Source organism: Triticum aestivum, chromosome 4D (assembly GCF_018294505.1).
Source record: "Triticum aestivum cultivar Chinese Spring chromosome 4D, IWGSC CS RefSeq v2.1, whole genome shotgun sequence".
NCBI lineage: Eukaryota > Viridiplantae > Streptophyta > Magnoliopsida > Poales > Poaceae > Triticum > Triticum aestivum.
In genome coordinates, this window is record NC_057805.1 from 20,302,970 (window position 1) to 20,323,555 (window position 20,586).

Sequence of the window (20,586 nt, forward strand, 5' to 3'; positions counted from 1 at the left end):
GGGGAGGAGAGAGGGAGAGAAGAGAGAGTAACTGGCGGGGGGGTAGGTTCCGTTAGGTACTCTCCTCTTTGCTGTCCGCGCCTCTTTGCCGTCCGCCTTTATGTCTCTTTGCCCAGACGGCAAAGAGGTGGGGCGTTAAGTTTTTTCCAAACGGGCGGGGGGTGGGGGCCACCTCTCTCTTTGCCGTCTGCCAGCGGACGGCAAAGATTCTTTGCCGTCTGCTAGCAGACGGCAAAGAGCTCGCAGATGGCAAAGACCTGTTTTGTCGTCTGCCATTTCTTTGCCTTCTGCTTTTGGGTAGCTGATGGCAAAGAGTTTCTTTGCCGTCAGCTAGCAGACGGCAAAGAGCTGGCAGATGGCAAATTAGCTGATTCCAGTAGTGATGGATATGGAATTCCCTTCTATGTAGTTCGTACAATTCACATTATCTTTTCAATTTGATTTCAATTTTTACTTTTTAGTTACTTTACTTCTCCCCAATAGAGCTTAGAAGTAAGAATTTATTGGTTGATTGTATCCTTCACCATTTCTTTTTTTTTGACAAGAGGAACTACTCACCATGAATCCACTAATTGCTGTTGCTTCTGTTATTGCTGCTGGATTGGCCGTAGGGCTTGCTTCTATTGGACCTGGAGTTGGTCAAGGTACTGCTGCAGGACAAGCTGTAGAAGGTATTGCGAGAGAGCCAGAAGCAGAAGGTAAAATACGAAGTACTTTATTGCTTAGTCTAGCTTTTATGGAAGCTTTAATAATTTATGGACTAGTTGTGGCACTAGCGCTTTTATTTGCGAACCGTTTTGTTTAATCTTAAAAAAAATCTTTCGATTTTGATTAGATACTTTTTTATTTTTTTAGTAAATTGGTATTTGCTTCCGCAATTCCAATTATATCAATACTTTATTTAATTTACTCCTATTTATTACTCCTAGAATTATCTATTTATCAGGACAGATAATACCCCATTCTAGGAAGGGCTGAGTTGAGTATTGTTAATTTAGAAGATATGCTCACCTTCTTATTTCCCATGCTTAGTTTAGGAAAGTGGAAAGTTTTTTCCTTTTATTTTAGGAATTTTGGGAACAGAATATTTCTACAAAGGAAGTCTTTCATCGGTCAAACAAGACGTAAGACTTAATCTAAAAGAAATTACTAGATTGAATCTATTTGCATTAAAAAACGATCAAAAAAGGGCGAGTGAAGTAAGTGATCGAAAAACTTTGTTCTTTGTTCGTCCTATCTATAAGAGGAGAGCATATGAAAAATGTAACCCATTCTTTTGTTTTTTTAGCTCACTGGCCACCCGTTGGCAGTTTCAGGCTTCATACCGATATTTTAGCAACAAATCTAATAAATCTAACTGTAGTGGTTGGTGTTTTGATTTTTTTTGGAAAGGGAGTGTGTGCGAGTTGTCTATTTTAAGAATAGATTGGATCTATCCGACTGCACTTTATAATATTTTTTAGTATTTTTCGGATAAATAAGATAAGGGTGCAGGATCTCGACGAATTACTTCTGAATAAATTCAGAAATCATATGGAAGAACCATAGCATTTCGCGACTCATTGGTAAATCAACTTTGATTCTCTATAAACCAAGAATGTGAGACCATTAACACGATTAAAGCTAAACTGCTTGAAGTCCAGGCAAAAAGAGGTACTCTTTCTACAACTATATTAGTATTAGTACCGAATTTTAACGGGAAATAGCTAATGTAAAATTTATCTGATATAGAACACTCATATCGATAAAATGGTTTGAACTATTTACTAGGAAAAAAGGGGGCACCCTGCCCTTTTTTAACCAATGACGAATCGACGACCTATGTATAAAAAAGAGACAAGTTTTTGGATTTGAAGAAAAAAATAAAAATAATTCTATTTATTTTCATTTTCCATTATTTAGTTAGTTTTTCTTAATGAAATTCAAATTATTAACTAGAGAGCAAATAAAAATAAAGAAACAACTTTGCTGACCATGATATATTTTTATCTAGGCGAAAGAGTCCTCTTAATATTTATCTAGTCTTATATAGGTTTCGCTATATTGAAATATAAACATAAAAAAGAAGATAGAGAATAGTCTCATTACTTAAAAAAAGATATGGAAATAGCTATAGAAAAAAAGGAGCGTGAGAGCCAAATGAATCGAAAGATTCATGTTTGGTTCGGGAAGAGATCATAAAAGTTGTAAACTTACAAAATAATCTACTTTCATTAAAAGATTTATTAGATAATCGAAAACAAAGGATCTTGGGTACTATTCGAAATTTAGAAGAATTGCGTAGAGGGACCATTGAGCAACTCGAAAAATCTCGGATTCGATTACATAAAGTCGAACTAGAAGCGGATGAGTATCGAATGAATGGATACTCTGAGATAGAACGAGAAAAAGCAAATTTGATTAATGCTACTTCTATTAGTTTGGAACAATTGGAAAAGTCTAAAAACGAAGCCCTTTATTTTGAAAAACAAAGGGCAATGAATCAGGTCCGACAGCGGGTTTTCCAACAGGCCGTACAAGGAGGTCTAGGAACTCTGAATAGTTGTTTGAATACCGAGTTACATTTCCGTACGATTCATGCTAATATTGGCATTCTCGGGTCCCTAGAATGGAAGAGATAATTAAATTAATTAGGCCTTGAACTTCTACTTTCGTTTAGAATTTAGGCATTATTTTTCCCCTTGCTTCCGAAAAAAGAGTCAAGAAACACTAATGGCAACCCTTCGAGTCAACGAAATTCATAAAATTCTCCGTGAACGTATTGAATATAATAGGAAAGTAGGGATTGAGAATATAGGTCGCATAGTTCAAGTGGGCGATGGGATTGCTCGTATTATAGGTCTTGGTGAAATAATATCAGGTGAATTAGTCGAATTTGCAGAAGGTACTAGGGGTATTTCTTTGAATTTGGAATCCAAAAATGTTGGGATTGTATTAATGGGCGATGGGTTGATGATACAAGAGGGAAGTTTTGTAAAAGCAACAGGAAGAATTGCTCAGATACCCGTGAGTGAAGCTTACTTGGGTCGTGTTGTAAATGCTCTGGCTAAACCTATTGACGTGAAAGGCGAAATTATAGCTTCCGAATCGCTCTTAATTGTATCTCCTGCTCCAGGTATAATTTCCAGGCGTTCTGTATACGAACCTCTTCAAACAGGGCTTATGGCTATCGATTCGATGAACCCTATAGGGCGCGGTCAGCGAGAGTTAATTATTGGGGACAGATAGACTGGCAAAACAGCAGTAGCCACAGATACAATTCTCAATCAAAAAGGGCAAGGTGTAATCTGTGTTTATGTAGCTATCGGTCAAAGAGCATCCTCCATAGTTCAAGTAGTAACTCCTTTCCATGAGGAGGGGGCCATGGAATACACTATTGTGGTAGCTGAAAAGGCGGATTAACCTGCTACATTACAATACCTCGCTCCTTACACGGGAGCAGCCCTGGCTGAGTATTTTATGTACCGCGAACGACATACTTTAATAATTTATGATGATCTCTCCAAACAGGCACAAGCTTATCGCCAAATGTCCCTTCTATTAAGAAGACCTCCCGACCGTGAGGCTGATCCAGGGGATCATTTTATTTGCATTCACGCCTTTTAGAAAGAGCCGCTAAATTAAATTCTCTTTTAGGCGAAGGAAGTATGACCGCTTTACCAATAGTTGAGACTCAATCTAGCGACGTTTCCGCCTATATTCCTACTAATGTAATCTCCATTACATATGGACAAATATTCTTATATGTGGATCTATTCAATGCCGGAATTCGACCCGCTATTAATGTGGGTATTTCTGTTTCCGGAGTAGGATCCGCGGCTCAAATTAAAGCCATGAAACAAGTAGCTGGCAAATCAAAATTGGAACTAGCGCAATTCGCAGAGTTACAAGCCTTTGCACAATTCGCCTCTGCTCTCGATAAAACAAGTCAGAATCAATTGGCAAGGGGTCGACGATTAAGGGAATTGCTTAAACAATCCCAGGCAAATCCTCTCCCAGTGGAAGAGCAGATAGCTACTATTTATACCGGAACAAGAGGATATCTTGATTCGTTAGAAATTGAACAGGTAAATAAATTTCTGGATGAGTTACGTAAACATCTAAAAGATACTAAACCTCAATTCCAAGAAATTATATCTACTAGCAAGACATTCACCGAGCAAGCAGAAATCTTTTTGAAGGAAACTATTCAGGAACAGCTAGAACGGTTTTCTCTTCAGTAACAAATAAATTTTGCATGTCTACTCTTGTTAGTAGAATAGGAATCATTGAGAAAGCTTTTTCATTTGAATCTTGCAAAGAAGTTTTCTTTGTTTTTAGTTTTGTATAGTTATTTAAAGAATAGATAGAAATAAGATTGCGTCCAATAGAATTTGAACCTATACCAAAGGTTTAGAAGACCTTTGTCCTATCCATTAGACAATGGACGCCTTTCTTTCATATTTTATTCTTTCTTTTATTTTTTGCTTCTTCCAAGAAAAAACTGTTAGACCAAAACTCTTTTAGGAAATAAAAAAATCCAGATACAAATGCATGATGTATATATTATATCATGCATATATCATAAAGAAGGAGTATGGAGCCGGTAGTGGGAATCGAACCCGCAACCCCAAGGTTATGAGCCTTAGAGCTACCAAACTGCTCTATGCTCTTAAACTAAAGAGGGGTAACTAGTGGATAAAAGAGGGTTGGATACACCCCTCTACCAATATCTATACAAATAGAATAGTCCATTTATACAGAATGGTAAAGAGGGCTCCTCTATGATTATCAATTCCAGAAATCCATACAAATACGAAAGGGTATTTTATCCTTACCAACTGGATCTTGTTGCACCCGGTAACAAACATTCATAAACCATTTCTCGAAGTACGTGTCCGGATAGCCCAAAATGTCGATAGTTAGCTCTAGGTCTTCGGTCAAAAACCAACGTCGATGAAGGCGTGTAGGTGCACTATTACGCGGTAGGGATTGCAATTTTTCTCGCGTTTTCCTTTTTCACTCAAACTCAAGGGAGAAACTTTGCTTATTATCTTTTTTTAAAGATTGATGAATCAAATGATATTTCCGTTCTAATTTCTGCCGCTTCTTCTCCCTCTGAATCAAACTTTTTTTTGCCATAATGTGTCATTGCTATTATTACCAAGTATACGGTTCTAATCCTAGATGGAAAAATAAATAGAAAAAGGGATCTAAAAAGGCAGATCCTCCCTCTCTATCAAGAGTAATGAACTAGGTGCTGATATAGTACAAAAAAACAAACTAAATTAACCAAACTTGCCTGATGTTGAGGGAATCAAGAAAGCTGCATAAGTGAATATATAACCCACGGAAAAGTGAGCTAATCCAACCAATCTTGCTTGCATAATGGAAAGAGCCACAAGCTTATCTCTACAGCGAATTAAATTAGCTAAAGGTGTGCGTTCATGAGCCCATGCTAAAGTCTCAATTAATTCCTGCCAATACCCCCGCCAGGAAATTAAGAACATAAATCCAGTAGCCCAAACAAGATGTCCAAATAAGAACATCCACGCCCATACCGATAAACTATTCATCCCAAAAGGATTATATCCATTGATAAGTTGTGAAGAGTTTAACCATAGGTAATCTCTTAACCATCCCATCAAATAAGTGGAGAATTCATTAAATTTTGAAACATTGCCCTGCCATAATGTGATATGTTTCCAATGCCAATAAAAAGTAACCCACCCAATGGTATTTAACATCCAGAAAACTGCCAAATAAAATGCGTCCCAAGCAGAAATATCACAAGTACCGCCGCGCCCTGGGCCGTCACAAGGAAAACTATATCCAAAATCCTTTTTATCTGGCATTAATTTGGAACCGCATGCATCTAAAGCGCCCTTTACTAAAATCAATGTAGTTGTATGCAAACCTAGAGCAATAGCATGATGAACCAAGAAATCCCCAGGTACTATTGTTAAGAAAAGAGAATTACTATTCTCATTAACAGCATTCAACCATCCGGGCAACCATAAGCTTTGACCCGCATTGAAAGAGGGGCCATTCGTTGAAGATAAGAGTATATCTCGTCTTGCCATGAGCAGATTGTATCCATTGGGCAAACATAGGTTCAATCAAGATTTGCTTTTCTGGAGTACCAAAAGCAAGCATGACGTCGTTATGAACATAAAGGCCCAAGGTATGGAATCCTAGAAAGAGGCTAGCCCAACTTAAATGAGATATGATAGCTTCTTTATGGTCTAACATTCTTACCAATACATTATCCTCATTCTGTTCCGGATTGTAATCCCTAATGAAAAAATAGCTTCATGAGAAAAAGCCCCTGTCATGATGAACCCTGCAATATATTGATGATGAGTATATAAAGCAGCTTGAGTAGTAAAGTCTTGTGCTATCAATGCATAAGGAGGTAAAGAGTACATATGTTGACCTACCCTAAAGAAGCTAGAGAAAGACCTAACTGAAAATGAATTGAATTGTTTATTGTGTCATAAAGGCCCTTATGCCCACGCCCTAATCGACCCCCCGGAGGAGTATGCTCTTCTAAAAGATCTTTAATACTGTGCCCAATTCCGAAGTTAGTTCGATACATGTGACTGGCAATGAGAAAAATAATTGCAATAGCTAAATGATGGTGAGCCATATCGGTCACCCATAAACTTTGTGTTTGTGGATGGAATCCCCCAAGAAGAGTTAGAATGGAAGTTCCCGCTCCTTGAGCAGTACCAAATAAATGATTACTCAAATCAGGGTTTTGGGCATAAAGATTCCATTGACCCGTCAAAAGGGGTCCCAACCCCTGGGGATAGGGTAATACATCTAAGAAATTATTCCATGGAACGTACTCCCCCTGGATGCGGGAATAGCAACATGAACTAAATGTCTTGTCCAAGCCAAAGAACTTACCCCGAATAGTCCTGACAAATGATGATTGAGACGAGATTCCGCGTTTTTGAACCACGAAAGGCTTGGTTTCCATTTGGGTTGTAGATGTAACCAACCCGCTATTAAGGACATCGTAGAAAGAAATAATAGAAAAAGAGCTCCAGTATAAAGATCCTCATTGGTGCGTAATCCTATTGTATACCACCACTGATAAACTCCAGAATAAGCAATATTCATTGGACCAGGAGCACCTCCTTGATTAAAGGCTTCCAAAGCGGGTTGACCAAAATGAGGATCCCAAATCGCATGAGCAATAGGTCTTACGTGTAAAGGATCCTGTATCCATGATTCAAAATTTCCTTGCCAAGCTACATGAAACAGATTTTCGGACGTCCATAGAAAGATTATTGCTAATTGCCCAAAGTGAGAAGCAAAAATGTTCTGATAAAGACGTTCTTCAGTAATATCATCATGACTTTCAAAATCATGTGCGGTAGCAATACCAAACAAAATACGACGAGTAGTGGGGTCCTGAGCTAAGCCTTGGCTAAACCTGGGAAATCTTAATTCCATAATGCCTTTCAAATCCTCCTAGCCACTATCCTACTGCAATAATTCTCGCTAAGAAGAATGCCCATGTCGTGGCAATTCCACCCAGAAGGTAATGGGTTACTCCTTGTATAATGCTCAAGGCTCTAGGCTGAGTAGCAGGAGCAACTTTTAATTTGTTATGAGCCCAAACGATAGATTCAATGAGTTCTTGCCAATAACCACGACCGCTGAATAAAAACATTAAACTGAAGGCCCAGACAAAATGAGCACCTAAGAAAAAAAAGACCATATGCAGATAATGAAGAACCATAAGACTGAATGACTTGCGATGCCTGTGCCCACAAGAAATCTCGAAGCCACCCAATAATCATAATGGAACTCTGTGCAAAGTTTCCCCCTATAATATGAGTTACCACCCCTTGATCACTTATAGTACCCCAAACATCCGACCGCATTTTCCAACTGAAATGGAAAATGACTACCAAAATTGCATTGTACATCCAGAATAAACCTAAGAAAACATGATCCCGGGCGGATACTTGACATGTTCCCCCTCGGCCAGGCCCATCGCAAGGAAAGCGAAAACCTAGATTTGCTTTATCGGGTATCAAACGGGAACTCCGAGCAAATAAAACACCTTTCAAAAGTATTAATACAGTCACATGTATGGTAAATGCATGAATGTGATGGACTAAAAAATCTGCGGTTCCTAATGGAATAGGTAACAAAGCCACCTTGCCACCTACTGCTACTAACTCGCCACCTCCCCACGTTAAGCTAGTACTTGTTGTTGCACCAGGAGCTGTTACGCCAAGCGCAGTAGCATGGATATTTTGTACCCATTGAGAAAAGATAGGTTGTAATTGTATGGCAGTATCCGAAAACATATCTCGTGGACAGCCTAAAGCACTCATGGTATCATTATGAATGTACAAGCCAAAACTGTGAAAACCTAGAAATATACATACCCAGTTAAGGTGGGATATGATTGCATCGCGGTGTCTAAGGACGCAATCTAATAGATCATTTGTATCGAGTAGTTGGATCATACTCTCTTACCATAAAAATTGTTGCATGTGCAGCAGCACCGACTATTAGAAATCCGCCAATCCACATGTGGTGTGTGAACAAGGAAAGTTGTGTACCATAGTCAGTAGCTAGGTATGGATAGGGAGGCAGAGAATACATATGATGAGCTACAACAATGGTTGTAGAGCCTAGCATAGCTAGGTTAAGAGATAACTGAGCACGCCATGACGTTGTTAAGATTTCATAAAGAACCTTATGGCCTTGTCCTGTAAATGGGCCCTCGTGAGCCTCCAAAATATCTTTAAGTCCATGGCCAATACCCCAATTGGTCCTATACATATGACCTGCGATTAGGAAAAGAATAGCAATAGCTAAATGATGGTGCGCAATATCGGTCAGCCAGAGACCACCGGTTACTGGATCTAGTCCTTCACGAAAAGTCAGAAATTCTGCGTATTTGGACCAATTTAAAGTGAAAAAGGGGTTGCTCCTTCAGCAAAACTAGGATAAAGTTGAGCCAAAATGTCCCGATTCAAGATAAATTCATGAGGAAGTGGTATCTCTTTAGGATCCACCCCAGCGTCAAGAAATTGGTTAATTGGTAAAGATACATGAATTTGGTGCCCCGCCCAAGAAAGAGACCCAAGTCCTAATAATCCCGCTAAGTGGTGATTCAACATGGATTCTACATCTTGCAACCAGGCCAATTTGGGAGCGGCGTTGTGATAATGGAACCAACTAGCAAAAAGCATTAACGCTGCAAAAATCAATGCACCAATTGCAGTACAATAGAATTGTAATTCACTAGTTATTCCAGATGCTCGCCAAAGCTGAAAAAACCAGAGGTTATTTGGATTCCTCGGAAACCCCCGCCTACATCACCATTCAATATTTCTTGCCCTACTATAGGCCAAACTACCTGAGCACTGGGTCCAATGTGAGTAGGATCACTTAGCCATGCTTCATAATTGGAAAAACGGGCGCCATGAAAGTACATGAGACTCAACCAAAGAAAGATAATGGAAAGTTCCCCGAAATGAGCACTAAAGACTTTTCGAGAAATCTCCTCCAAATCACTAGTATGACTATCGAAATCGTGAGCATCAGCATGTAGGTTCCAGATCCAAGTGGTAGTATCAGGGCCCTTAGCTAGTGTTCTTGAGAAATGGCCGGGTCTGGCCCATTCCTCAAAAGTTGTTTTTACAGGATCCCTATCCACAACAATTTTTACTTCTGGTTCCGGCGAACGAATAATCATTAAGTCCTCCTCTTTCCGGACAAGACATACAAAGAGACCCACCAACTGTCTTTTTAGTGAATCTTTGAAAGATATATATTTTGAAAGATAGATTTTGAACAATAGATATTGTGATTAGTTCTTTTCTTTACTATCTACCATCCTTCTATTTTTTTTAGTTATTCACTGGAGCAATTATATATTGAAGTCAATTTGAGGCAAGTGTTCGGGTCTATTATGACATAAAGATTAGGTGCCTAACGGACATTGTTTATCTTGAAAAACAAATATTTCTCGACGTAAGAAAAAAATCTTTTTTATTTTTAATTTAAGAAACTAGTGTATTTTTTTGAGGGCATAAGCTCCTATCTATATCTACTTTCCTTGAGCATAATATAGGGTTTTTTATTTGATTCTAAATTCCAAGATAACTCATTAGAATTATTAATAAGATGGTCCTAATATGTTAGCAATATTTAGATTGCCCCCGCTTTTTATTCACTTTATTACTTCTATTCTAGACCCTATCCCTATGGTTTATTCTTATGAAATATCATATAAAATAGAAGGTATAAGAAATGGATATAATGAAATTCTTGATTCGATCTTACGAACTAATTTATTTGATTAATGGATCAAAAACCAAACCACCCATTTTATGAAAAAGAAGGAGCATGGTCTTCTTCAAATTCAAAGCGCTTCGTAATCTTCAACCAGTTCTATGCTTCAATATAATTTCCTGGAGTAAGCGCTATAGCTTGTTTCCAATATTCAGCAGCTTGATCAAACCAAGCTTTCGCAATTTCTGAATCACCCTGTAGAATGGCCTGTTCTCCTCGGTCCGAATAGGAATTTCCTTCCCTAAGAACCATACTTGAAAGTTTCCTACCTCATACGGCTCAGAAATTGCTATCTGAATTTCCCCTATCTTAACTGAATTCGATTTATCAAAAATCGATCCAATTTGTTCTTGGGTTAAGCAGAAGAAATTAATTACCTAAGTTTCAAACCCTAATTTTTATCAATATTCAGTTTGATCTTTTTTCCCACCTTCAGAAGAATGAAGCATAGATAGATATAGAGCCTTCGTTCAAATTTTCTGAAAGGTAACTATCCCGGTTTCATATATGAAATCTCTATAGAATCCTTGAAAAAGACTTTTTTCCATAAGAAAGAAAAATTAACTTAGTATCTTTGGGATCTGATACTACACCGCTGCTTAATCCCTTAGTGGATCGGCTCTATTACATAAGCGGATTCCTAAATTTTGCCCCATATCATGGGATAAGTAAGCAGTTTTTTTGATTGACCTCCTCCAGACTAGAGAGGAGGTCAAATTGAAATTGGAGTTACAATTCAATTTTGTTAAGTTATTTTACTCTGCTTCTACATAAAATAGATGGAATCACGCTCTATAGGATTTTAACCTACGACATCGGGTTTTGGAGACCCCCGTTCTACCGAACTGAACTAAGAGCGCTTTCATTCATTCAAAAAGATTTTTTTTCTATTCCTAATGTATCTCACGTACGTATAGTTTCCACAAATTCAAGTTATACCCACTTTACTTTAATTGATCTCGTCGCTACTGCCTATATAGAAGAAAGAAGTAATAGGTAGGGATGACAGGATTTGAACCTGTGACATTTTGTACCCAAAACAAACGCGCTACCAAGCTGCGCTACATCCCTTTTCCAAATTAAATTATTGTACAATGCCATTGTACACAATTCTTGTCTTCTTTTCCACATCATAATTTTCTTCTTCTTTCTTTCTCTATCTATATATAGAACCCTCGTGTCATTTCTTCTTTTTGGTCTCATATAATTAAGGAATTATATACATATAAAATCCAATATAATTTCGCCTATAAAAGAAGGATTACTTTTCCTTGGTAAAATATAGGAAGAAGGAGTCATCTTTTTCTTTTTCAGGGATAGGAAAATTTCGTTGATATGGTTCATTTTATATATAGCATAACAATCTTGGGCAAGAGTTTATGATCATATATGTATTCCAACAAGGAAGGAGGATTTTCAATGCGGGATATAAAAACATATCTCTCTGTAGCACCCGTGCTAAGTACTCTATGGTTTGGTGCTTTAGCAGGTTTATTGATAGAAATTAATCGTTTATTCCCAGATGCTTTGTCATTCCCTTTTTTTAATTCTAGTTATTGCTATGGGAGGGATAGATTTCTTCGTGATATGACAAAATTTGATCCTTGTCAATCTTTTTTTAGTATCAGAAGGAAAAAGAAAGAAAAGATGGATTGGGTTGAACCTCGGAGTCATTAAAAATTTGGTAAACCCCATTTTTTTATAGAAATTCAATTTAAAGGGGTACCCAAGCTAAATAAGGCCTCAGAAATCAGAGCATAGAAAAGGCGTGGCTGGCTAATTAAATGAAAGGATTTCGAACCAAAATCTTTGCTAATTCGACAAGGATTGTATTCTTTAATTATTTCTCTATTTTTTATTACTTAATTTAAGAATAAAAAAATTATTCTAATGAATTTTATTCTTCTTCTTCGGATTCAAAATAGAAGAATAAAAGAATAAGTAGAAGAATTAAGTTAAGTCAATCCAAAAAGAAAAGGAGGTTCATGGCCCAGGGAAAAGATGTTAGAATCAGAGTTATTTTGGAATGCATCAGTTGTGTTCGAAAAGGTGCCAATGAGGAACCGACAGGGATTTCTAGATATAGTACTCAAAAGAATCGCCACAATACACCCGGACAATTAGAATTCAAAAACATTTGTCGTTATTGTCGCAAGCATACGACTCATCACGAAATAAAGAAATAGGAACATCGTGTGTTCGATCTTTCCAAACAACAGAACAAGTAAGAAGTTCATATTTAATATATAAAGAGAACATAGTATAGAATAGAAAATACAAATCAACTCATTTGATTTCCGGTAGATATTATTTCATATGTATAAAGGGTATTCATATACTATAATATGAATCAAATAAGATATGGATCAAAGAAAAACTACTTCTGGCCTAAATTAATAAAATAAAGAAGTGAATTTTCAAATTTTAAATAATGAATAAATCATGTATACATCTAAACAACCTTTTCTTAAACCTAGGCAACCCTTTAGTAAATCCAAGCAAACTTTTAATAAATCCAAGCAACCCTTTCGTAAATCCAAGCAAACTTTTCGTAAATTCAAGCAACCTTTTCGTAAATCTAAACAACCTTTTCGTAGGCGTCCCCGGATTGGCCCAGGAGATCGAATTGATTATAGAAACATGAGTTTAATTAATAGATTTATTAGTGAACAAGGAAAAATATTATCGAGACAAATAAATAGATTAACCTTGAAGCAACAACGATTAATTACTCTTGCTATAAAACATGCTCGTATTTTATCTTTCTTACCGTTTCGTAACTATGAGAGCGAAAAGCAATTTCAAGCCCAGTCAATTTCAATAATTACAGGTTCTAGACCCAGAAAAAATAGACATATTCCTCAATTAACGCAAAAGTACAATTCCAATCGAAACTTAAGAAACAACAACCAAAATTTAAGAAACAACAACCGGAACTTAAGTTCCGATTGTTGATGTTTTATTCAAATTCGAAAGGGCCAGACCTATATATATTATAAAGAAAGTAATCCAACTCGTTGATTCCTACCACTTAATCTTAATTTATTGTATCTTCCCGGAGTTCCCTCTCCGGGAATTCATCTTTTATTATTCCAGTATATTACTTTATTTATACCTTTAATTGATGATCTTTATTTTATTGGAAATCGTGTAAAGATTATTTGGATTTGATACAGCTACTTGTGCAAACATTTTACGATTAAGAATCAATTTCTTCTTGTACATGTTGTGTATTAATTTACTATAACTATCAAATACTTTATATACCCGCGTAGCTGCATTTATCTGAGTGATCCACAAATGACGAAAATCCCTCTTTTGCCTACCTCTATCTCGATGAGAGGAAACAAAAGCTCTTTTTACCTCTTGGGTAATCATTCGATTAAGTCTTAAATGAGCCCCTCTAAAGTTTGAGGCAAATCAACGCATTTTTGTTTGTCGTCTCCAGGCTATATATCCTCGCGGAACTCTGGTCATTGAATCAAATTAACCTTAATGAATAACTAATTATTTCTCTTCTTTTAGCCACCCTTTTTCTCATTAATAACAAAACTAATTATTCCGATATGTAAAATATTAATTCCAATGGCTTTTGCTATAGTAACCTCCCCAACCATGATTTTTTATTCCACTCCGTTCAGTTATTTCTATACAAAATAACAAATTCATTCTAATAATACTAGAAAAAATAGTGGGTTCCGTCGTTTCCATGGTTCCCTTTTAAACGGTGAGGCCCTCTGTATACACCGGACCCCTTTCTTTCATCAAAAGGTATTGCGAACTTGTATAGTCCACATTCTTTGGCTCTTCCTATCCATTATAGAGTAAATAGCTCTTTTCACAATAAGAGTTATCCATACAGTGACGGTATTTAATTATGAAAGTTGGCTGAGTAGCTGACCCTGTTAGTCCGTTCTTTTAAGATAAAGGAGCATAAGCCTTTTTCTTTTTATTACTATTTCTTCCACTTAATGGATAACCATTTGCTACCAATGGGAGAATTGCTTCTTATTTCCAATTTAGATAATTGGATTTGCACCAAAGGAAACCATAAATTCCATATACCATAGAAATCTAGGATAGACAAGCTATATCCTATTCATTGGTACTAATCATGGATACTTCAATTTTTTTTATTTTTTTTAAGTAATGATCTAAACGAGTCGCACATACACCCTAGCACATGTTCCTCGACGTTGAGGGCATCCTTTAAGCGCGGCCATTTTTTGAGCATTTCGTATTGGCTGTCTTGCGTTTCTAATAAGTTGTTTAACCGTCGGCATGTTGTATGTATATAGAAAAAAATGGAATTGTTTAGATCCATCTTAACCTGATGATTGCTCATCATGAGTTCTTTCTATTTTCTATTAAATCGAGGAACACACGAATTTAGCTGTGAAATAACTTTACAAGAAATCCGGACACTACCAATCCTTAAACATTTCTGGAAACCACACTAGATCAGTATCACAGTGCTTGTCAATCATTTCATCCCCTCCGATATAGACAAGTCCATAAGTTTTGGCTTCGTCTGCTGACATAAAAACATCCCTTTCCATGTCTTCGGATACAACCCAAAAAGGCTTGCCTGTTCTTACTGCATAAACCCTTGTGATCATTTCGCGAACTTTGTGTAACTCTTGTACTTCTAGTAAAAATTCTGGTGTCCTTGCCCGATAATAAGCATTACCAGGTTGGTGAAGCATAATCCTCGTGTTAGAGAATGCTATATGCTTGGTGGGTTCTCCTCCAAGCATAATGAAGGACGCCATGGAGGCGGCTATTCCGAGGCATATTGTATATACATATCCGGTGTCACCGCTTGCATCGTATCAAAAATAGCCATTCCTGAGATTAGCCACCCGCCCGGGAGTTTATAAACAAAAAATATCACTAATTCCATCTTCTATACTCAGATATACCATGAGACCTGTAATATGATTCGTGATCTCGCAACGAATCTCTTGACCTAAAAAAAGTGTCCTTTCTCATACATAACATTGTATAAGTCAACCCAAGTCGCTTCTTCATCTCCAGGAATCCGGTGAGGTACTTTTGGAACACCAATGGGCATATTAGATTAATACTATTAAATTTAAGTAAGAAAACCACACTTTAATATGGAAACGTAAGAATGGAACAGAAAGAAAGAATCTATAGTTTATTGTCTTAATTTTTATTCTTATTCTATATGAATACTATAGATTATATTAATACGTAGATTGAAAGGTTATACATATAAGGAATGTAAGACAGACTGAATAAAGAAAAAGGAATGGGTGATTCGAATGCTAAACAAATAGGGGTAGCGATCTATTCTTCATTTTTTCCAAATTGGCCAAGTTACCCATTGCATATTGGCACTTATCGAGTATAGAATAGATCTGCTTCTCTTTCTTCTTATGAACATAATTGGCTTCTTATTTTTAAAGGAATGAAATAAATATTCGCGCTTTCTGACACAGAATCCCCTAGAAGGGTTAGGTACATAGGATATGGATAGTCTTTTTCAATGCGATAAAATAAAGCGACATCATGTCTATTTTTCTTTGCTAAAGGGGTATTTCCATGGGTTTGCCTTGGTATCGTGTTCATACTATCGTATTGAATGATCCGAGTCGATTGCTTGCGGTGCATATAATGCACACAACTCTAGTTTCTGGTTGGGCTGGCTCAATGGCTTTATACGAATTAGCAGTTTTTGATCCTTCTGATCCTGTTCTGGATCCAGTGTGGAGACAAGGTATGTTCGTAATTCCCTTCATGACTCGTTTAGGAATAACGGATTCGTGGGGTGGTTGGTGTATTTCAGGAGGAACTGTAACAAATCCGGGTATTTGGAGTTATGAAGGTGTGGCAGGTACGCATATTGTGTTTTCTGGCTTGTGTTTCTTGGCAGCGATCTGGCATTGGGTATATTGGGACCTAGAAATATTCTCTGATGAGCGCACGGGAAAACCCTCTTTGGATTTGCCCAAGATCTTTGGAATTCATTTATTTCTTGCAGGGGTGGCTTGCTTTGGCTTTGAGGCATTTCATGTAATGGGTTTGTATGGTCCTGGGATATGGGTATCCGATCCTTATGGACTAACTGGAAAAGTACAAGCTGTAAATCTAGCGTGGGGTGCAGAAGGTTTTGATCCTTTTGTTCCGGGGGGATAGCTTCTCATCATATTGCTGCGGGTACATTGGGTATATTAGCGGGCTTATTCCATCTTAGTGTCCGTCTGCCTCAACGTTTATATAAAGGATTATGTATGGGCAATATTGAAACTGTACTTTCCAGTAGTATCGCTGCTGTTTTTTTTGCAGCTTTCGTAGTTGCTGGAACTATGTGGTATGGGTCAGCAACGACTCCAATCGAATTATTTGGGCCTACTCGTTATCAGTGGGATCAGGGATACTTTCAGCAAGAAATATATTGAAGAGTTAGCAATGGTTTAGCCGAAAATCTTAGTTTATCAGAAGCTTGGTCTAAAATTGCCGAAAAATTAGCCTTTTATGATTATACTGGTAATAATCCGGCAAAAGGGGGATTATTCAGAGCAGGTTCAATCGACAATGGGGATGGAATAGCTGTTGAATGGTTAGGACATCCCGTCTTTAGAGATAAAGAAGGACGTTAGCTTTTTGTAGGCCGTATGCCTACTTTTTTTGAAACATTTCCGGTTGTTTTAGTAGATGAGGAGGGAATTGTTAGAGCAGACGTTCCTTTTAGAAGAGCAGAATCCAAATATAGTGTTGAACAAGTAGGTGTAACGGTGGAGTTCTATGGTGGCGAACTTAATGGAGTAAGTTATTCTGATCCTGCTACTGTAAAAAAATATGTGAGGCGGTCTCAATTAGGGTAAATTTTTGAATTAGACCGTGCTGCTTTGAAATCTGTGGGTGTTTTTAGCAGCAGTCCAAGGGGTTGGTTCACTTTTGGTCATGCTACCTTTGCTTTGCTCTTCTTATTCGGACACATTTGGCATGGCGCTAGAACATTGTTCCGAGAAGTTTTTGCTGGTATTGATCCAGATTTGGATGCTCAAGTTGAATTTGGAACTTTCCAAAAAGTGGGAGATCCAACTACAAGGAAACAGGCAGTCTGATACACATTGTTATAGTATCTTTCACCTCTCTTTTTTAATTTGACATGGGAAACATCTCCCATCCTTTCTTTGACTCTTTTTCTTTTTTATATGGGAAATTATCCCAAATGACAAATGAATAGGTGTGGAAGTTATAATTGTAAATAAACGAGGATCGAATCTATGGAAGCATTGGTTTATACGTTCCTTTTAGTTTCGACTTTAGGGATATTTTTTTCGCTATCTTCTTCCGAGAACCACCTAAGGTTCCACCAACTCCAACTAAAAGAATAAAATAATTTCATTTAAGTAAGAAGTCCCCCTATCTGGGAGACTTCTTACTTAAATTAGTCTCCGTGTTCTTCGAATGGATCTCTTAATTGTTGAGAGGGTTGCCCAAATGCGGTATATAAGGCATACCCAGTAAAGCTTACAAGTAAACCATATATGGAGATGGCGACTAAAGTTCCTGTTTCCATTTTTATAGAATTTCAAGATTACAATGGATCTACGAAAATATCGGGTATTTACAACTACAACGGAATAGTATACAAAGTCAACACCAATGATTAAATAGAATTTATGGCTACACAAACCGTTGAAGATAGTTCTAAACCTAGCCCAAAACGAACTGGTGCAGGTAGTTTACTGAAACCCTTGAATTCGGAATATGGGAAAGTGGCCCTGGGTTGGGGGACTTCTCCTTTTATGGGGATCGCAATGCCTTTATTCGCTATATTCCTATCTATCATTTTAGATATTTATAATTCTTCCGTTTTACTGGATGGAATTTTAACCAATTAGGTTTCTACTAACTAAAACTAGGAAGTCAGAGTTTTTCCATCCAAAAAAGCATTTCTAGTTTAAGATCTACATTTCTAGATATTATGGTAGTTCGACCGTGGAATATTTTTGTTTCGGTATCTCTGGAATATGAGTGTGTGACTTGTTAGAATTGATCCTATTGATAATACATAGAAAGGGCATGTTATCACTATCAAGATGATTCTAATTCGTCAGATATTATTTATTCTAGTATCTGGAACACGAAATAGATAGAGTGGATCAAAAAAATGGAACTATGATTCATACTCACTATTAAGACCTTGCAACCAGACTGAAAAATTCAAGTAGTTCTTCAATAAAAATAAAAAGAAATTTTCTTCCTTCTAATTTTGTTTGCCCAAAAAACAACTTTTTTTCTCTCGATTTTGTCGATTCATTACACTGATTCAATAAATGATTATCAAGCGGTTCTTATTCGAAGAACCCTTGCCTTTTGTTTAGCTTGAAACTAAATCATCGTGGCCCTAGTATGAATCTAAGGTTTTAATTGAACTGATTCATAGGATCTCAACAAGATAATTTCTATATTACGCATAAAAAAACAAATCCTTTATAGGGAAGAGAAAAGTCAAGAAGCCTCTAATGACCAACATAAGGGAAAGGAAGAAAGAAAGACGCGCCAACTTGAGATTTTTTGGCATTATCATCACAAAGAAGATATTCTGGATTTTTCTTATTTGATATCTTCAAGGCAAATTGACCCAATTTAGTGGCTGATGAAGTTTTGAACCTTTTTTCTAATATTCGTTGAAATTTTTTGTGTTTCTGCTTGAGCCATATGAGATGAAATTTTCATATACGGCTCTTAGAGGGGGACTCAGGTTAGTTACCTATCTCAACAAAGTATATGATTGGTTTGAGGAACGTCTTGAGATTCAGGCAATTGCAGATGATATAACTAGTAAATATGTTCCTCCCCATGTCAACACATTTTATTGTTTAGGGGGAATTACACTTGTTTTCTAGTACAAGTCGCTACCGGTTTTGCTATGACTTTTTACCACCGACCAACCGTTACAGAGGCTTTTTCCTCGGTTCAATAAATAATGACCGAGGCCAACTTTGGTTGGTGAATCCGATCAGTTCATCGATGGTCAGCAAGTATGATGGTTTTAATGATGATCCTGCATGTACTTCGTGTGTATCTCAAAGGGGGATTTAAAAAACCCCATGAATTAACTTGGGTCACAGGTGTGGTTTTGGCTGTTTTGACTGCATCATTTGGTGTAACTAGTTATTCTTTGCCTTGGGATCAAATTGGCTATTGGGCAGTCAAAATTGTGACAGATGTACCTGACGCCATTCCGGTAATAGGATCACCTTTAGTGGAGTTATTACGCGGAAGTGCTAGTGTGGGCCAATCCACTTTGACTTGTTTTTATAGTTAACATACCTTTGTACTGCCTCTGCTTACTGCCGTATTTATGTTAATGCACTTTCCAATGATACGTAAGCAAGGTATTTCGGGTCCTTTATAGGGAAGGCATATCATAGAGAATTATAATTATCATATATCATATCGGGTAGGTTTTGGTATTTCATTGCTACAAGCATGGGTTATTGTAAAATAACACATGTCATTTGGATACTTCTCTTCAACTCCAAAGTATTTTTATACAATACAAATAGTTGAAGTTAATTTTACGAAAGAAAAAAGGCAGATTGTGGGAGTGTGTGACATGAATTATTGATTTGTCCATGCAGATAAAGAATTGGATCTGCCACATTAGAATTCACAACCAAAGGTGTCTCCGCATCCAATCAACATGTAAGTCCCCTACCTAGGAAGGATAGGCAGGTTCACTTGACGAGAATATCTTCTATGATCATACCGCAACCATGTCATCCATGAACAGGCTCTGTAAGATCCCATAGAGTAGAAATGGAATAAGTCATGTGACATGATCCAGTTCTCTATTTATTACACTTACCTTTTTATTATAGTATGGAAATACATTCATTTTCTTTGCATCGATTGTGATCCGCAATACTATCGGAGTAAAAGAAGGAATCTAAGAAGAATGTAGGCTAAACTTTTTGATTTTTTATTAGTAATAAGTAAATATTTTGTTTGGAGGTAAGAAACTTGCGATATTGAGGGGATAAATACCAACTAATCAAGAGACATGAGACAATCCACAAAGCAATTGATCATGATCAAATTTGTAGGCCCACTTGGATATTGAGCATTTACCCATAAGAATAGGATTATTTTCAATGAGTAGTTGTAGGTGCAACTTCGGAAAAGAGAATCTGATAAATCTTTTCTTGCCTAGAGTCATTGAGTCATTATAAACCTTAATTCTATTAAGGATCTTCCGCGGTCTTATTTCTTTCACTCTTGCTCGAGCCGGATGAT

The 20,586-nt window shown here is 37.0% G+C and overlaps 2 protein-coding genes, 1 non-coding gene and 2 pseudogenes across 3 annotated transcripts; 3 read left to right on the plus strand and 2 right to left on the minus strand.

Annotated features, from left to right (window-relative positions):
* Positions 1 to 1,148: 1,148 nt before the first annotated feature.
* Positions 1,149 to 2,752, plus strand: LOC123099470 (ATP synthase subunit b, chloroplastic). The gene is made up of 2 exons (XM_044521619.1): positions 1,149 to 1,405; positions 2,221 to 2,752. Exons 1-2 carry the CDS (start codon positions 1,255 to 1,257, stop codon positions 2,619 to 2,621), a joined length of 552 nt encoding a protein of 183 aa, XP_044377554.1. The 5' UTR covers positions 1,149 to 1,254; the 3' UTR covers positions 2,622 to 2,752.
* Positions 2,698 to 4,223, plus strand: LOC123099468 (ATP synthase subunit alpha, chloroplastic-like; annotated as a pseudogene).
* Positions 4,224 to 5,070: 847 nt separating this feature from the next.
* On the minus strand, positions 5,071 to 7,542 carry LOC123099471 (photosystem I P700 chlorophyll a apoprotein A2-like; annotated as a pseudogene).
* A 3,763-nt stretch (positions 7,543 to 11,305) lies between these two features.
* TRNAP-UGG (transfer RNA proline (anticodon UGG)) lies at positions 11,306 to 11,379 on the minus strand. Its single transcript has one exon. It is a non-coding gene; the product is annotated as a tRNA-Pro (tRNA).
* Positions 11,380 to 12,748: 1,369 nt separating this feature from the next.
* Positions 12,749 to 13,342, plus strand: LOC123099472 (30S ribosomal protein S18, chloroplastic-like). Its single transcript, XM_044521620.1, has one exon. The coding sequence runs from the start codon at positions 12,751 to 12,753 to the stop codon at positions 13,261 to 13,263; it is 513 nt and encodes a 170-aa protein (XP_044377555.1). The 5' UTR covers positions 12,749 to 12,750; the 3' UTR covers positions 13,264 to 13,342.
* The last annotated feature ends 7,244 nt before the right edge of the window (positions 13,343 to 20,586 follow it).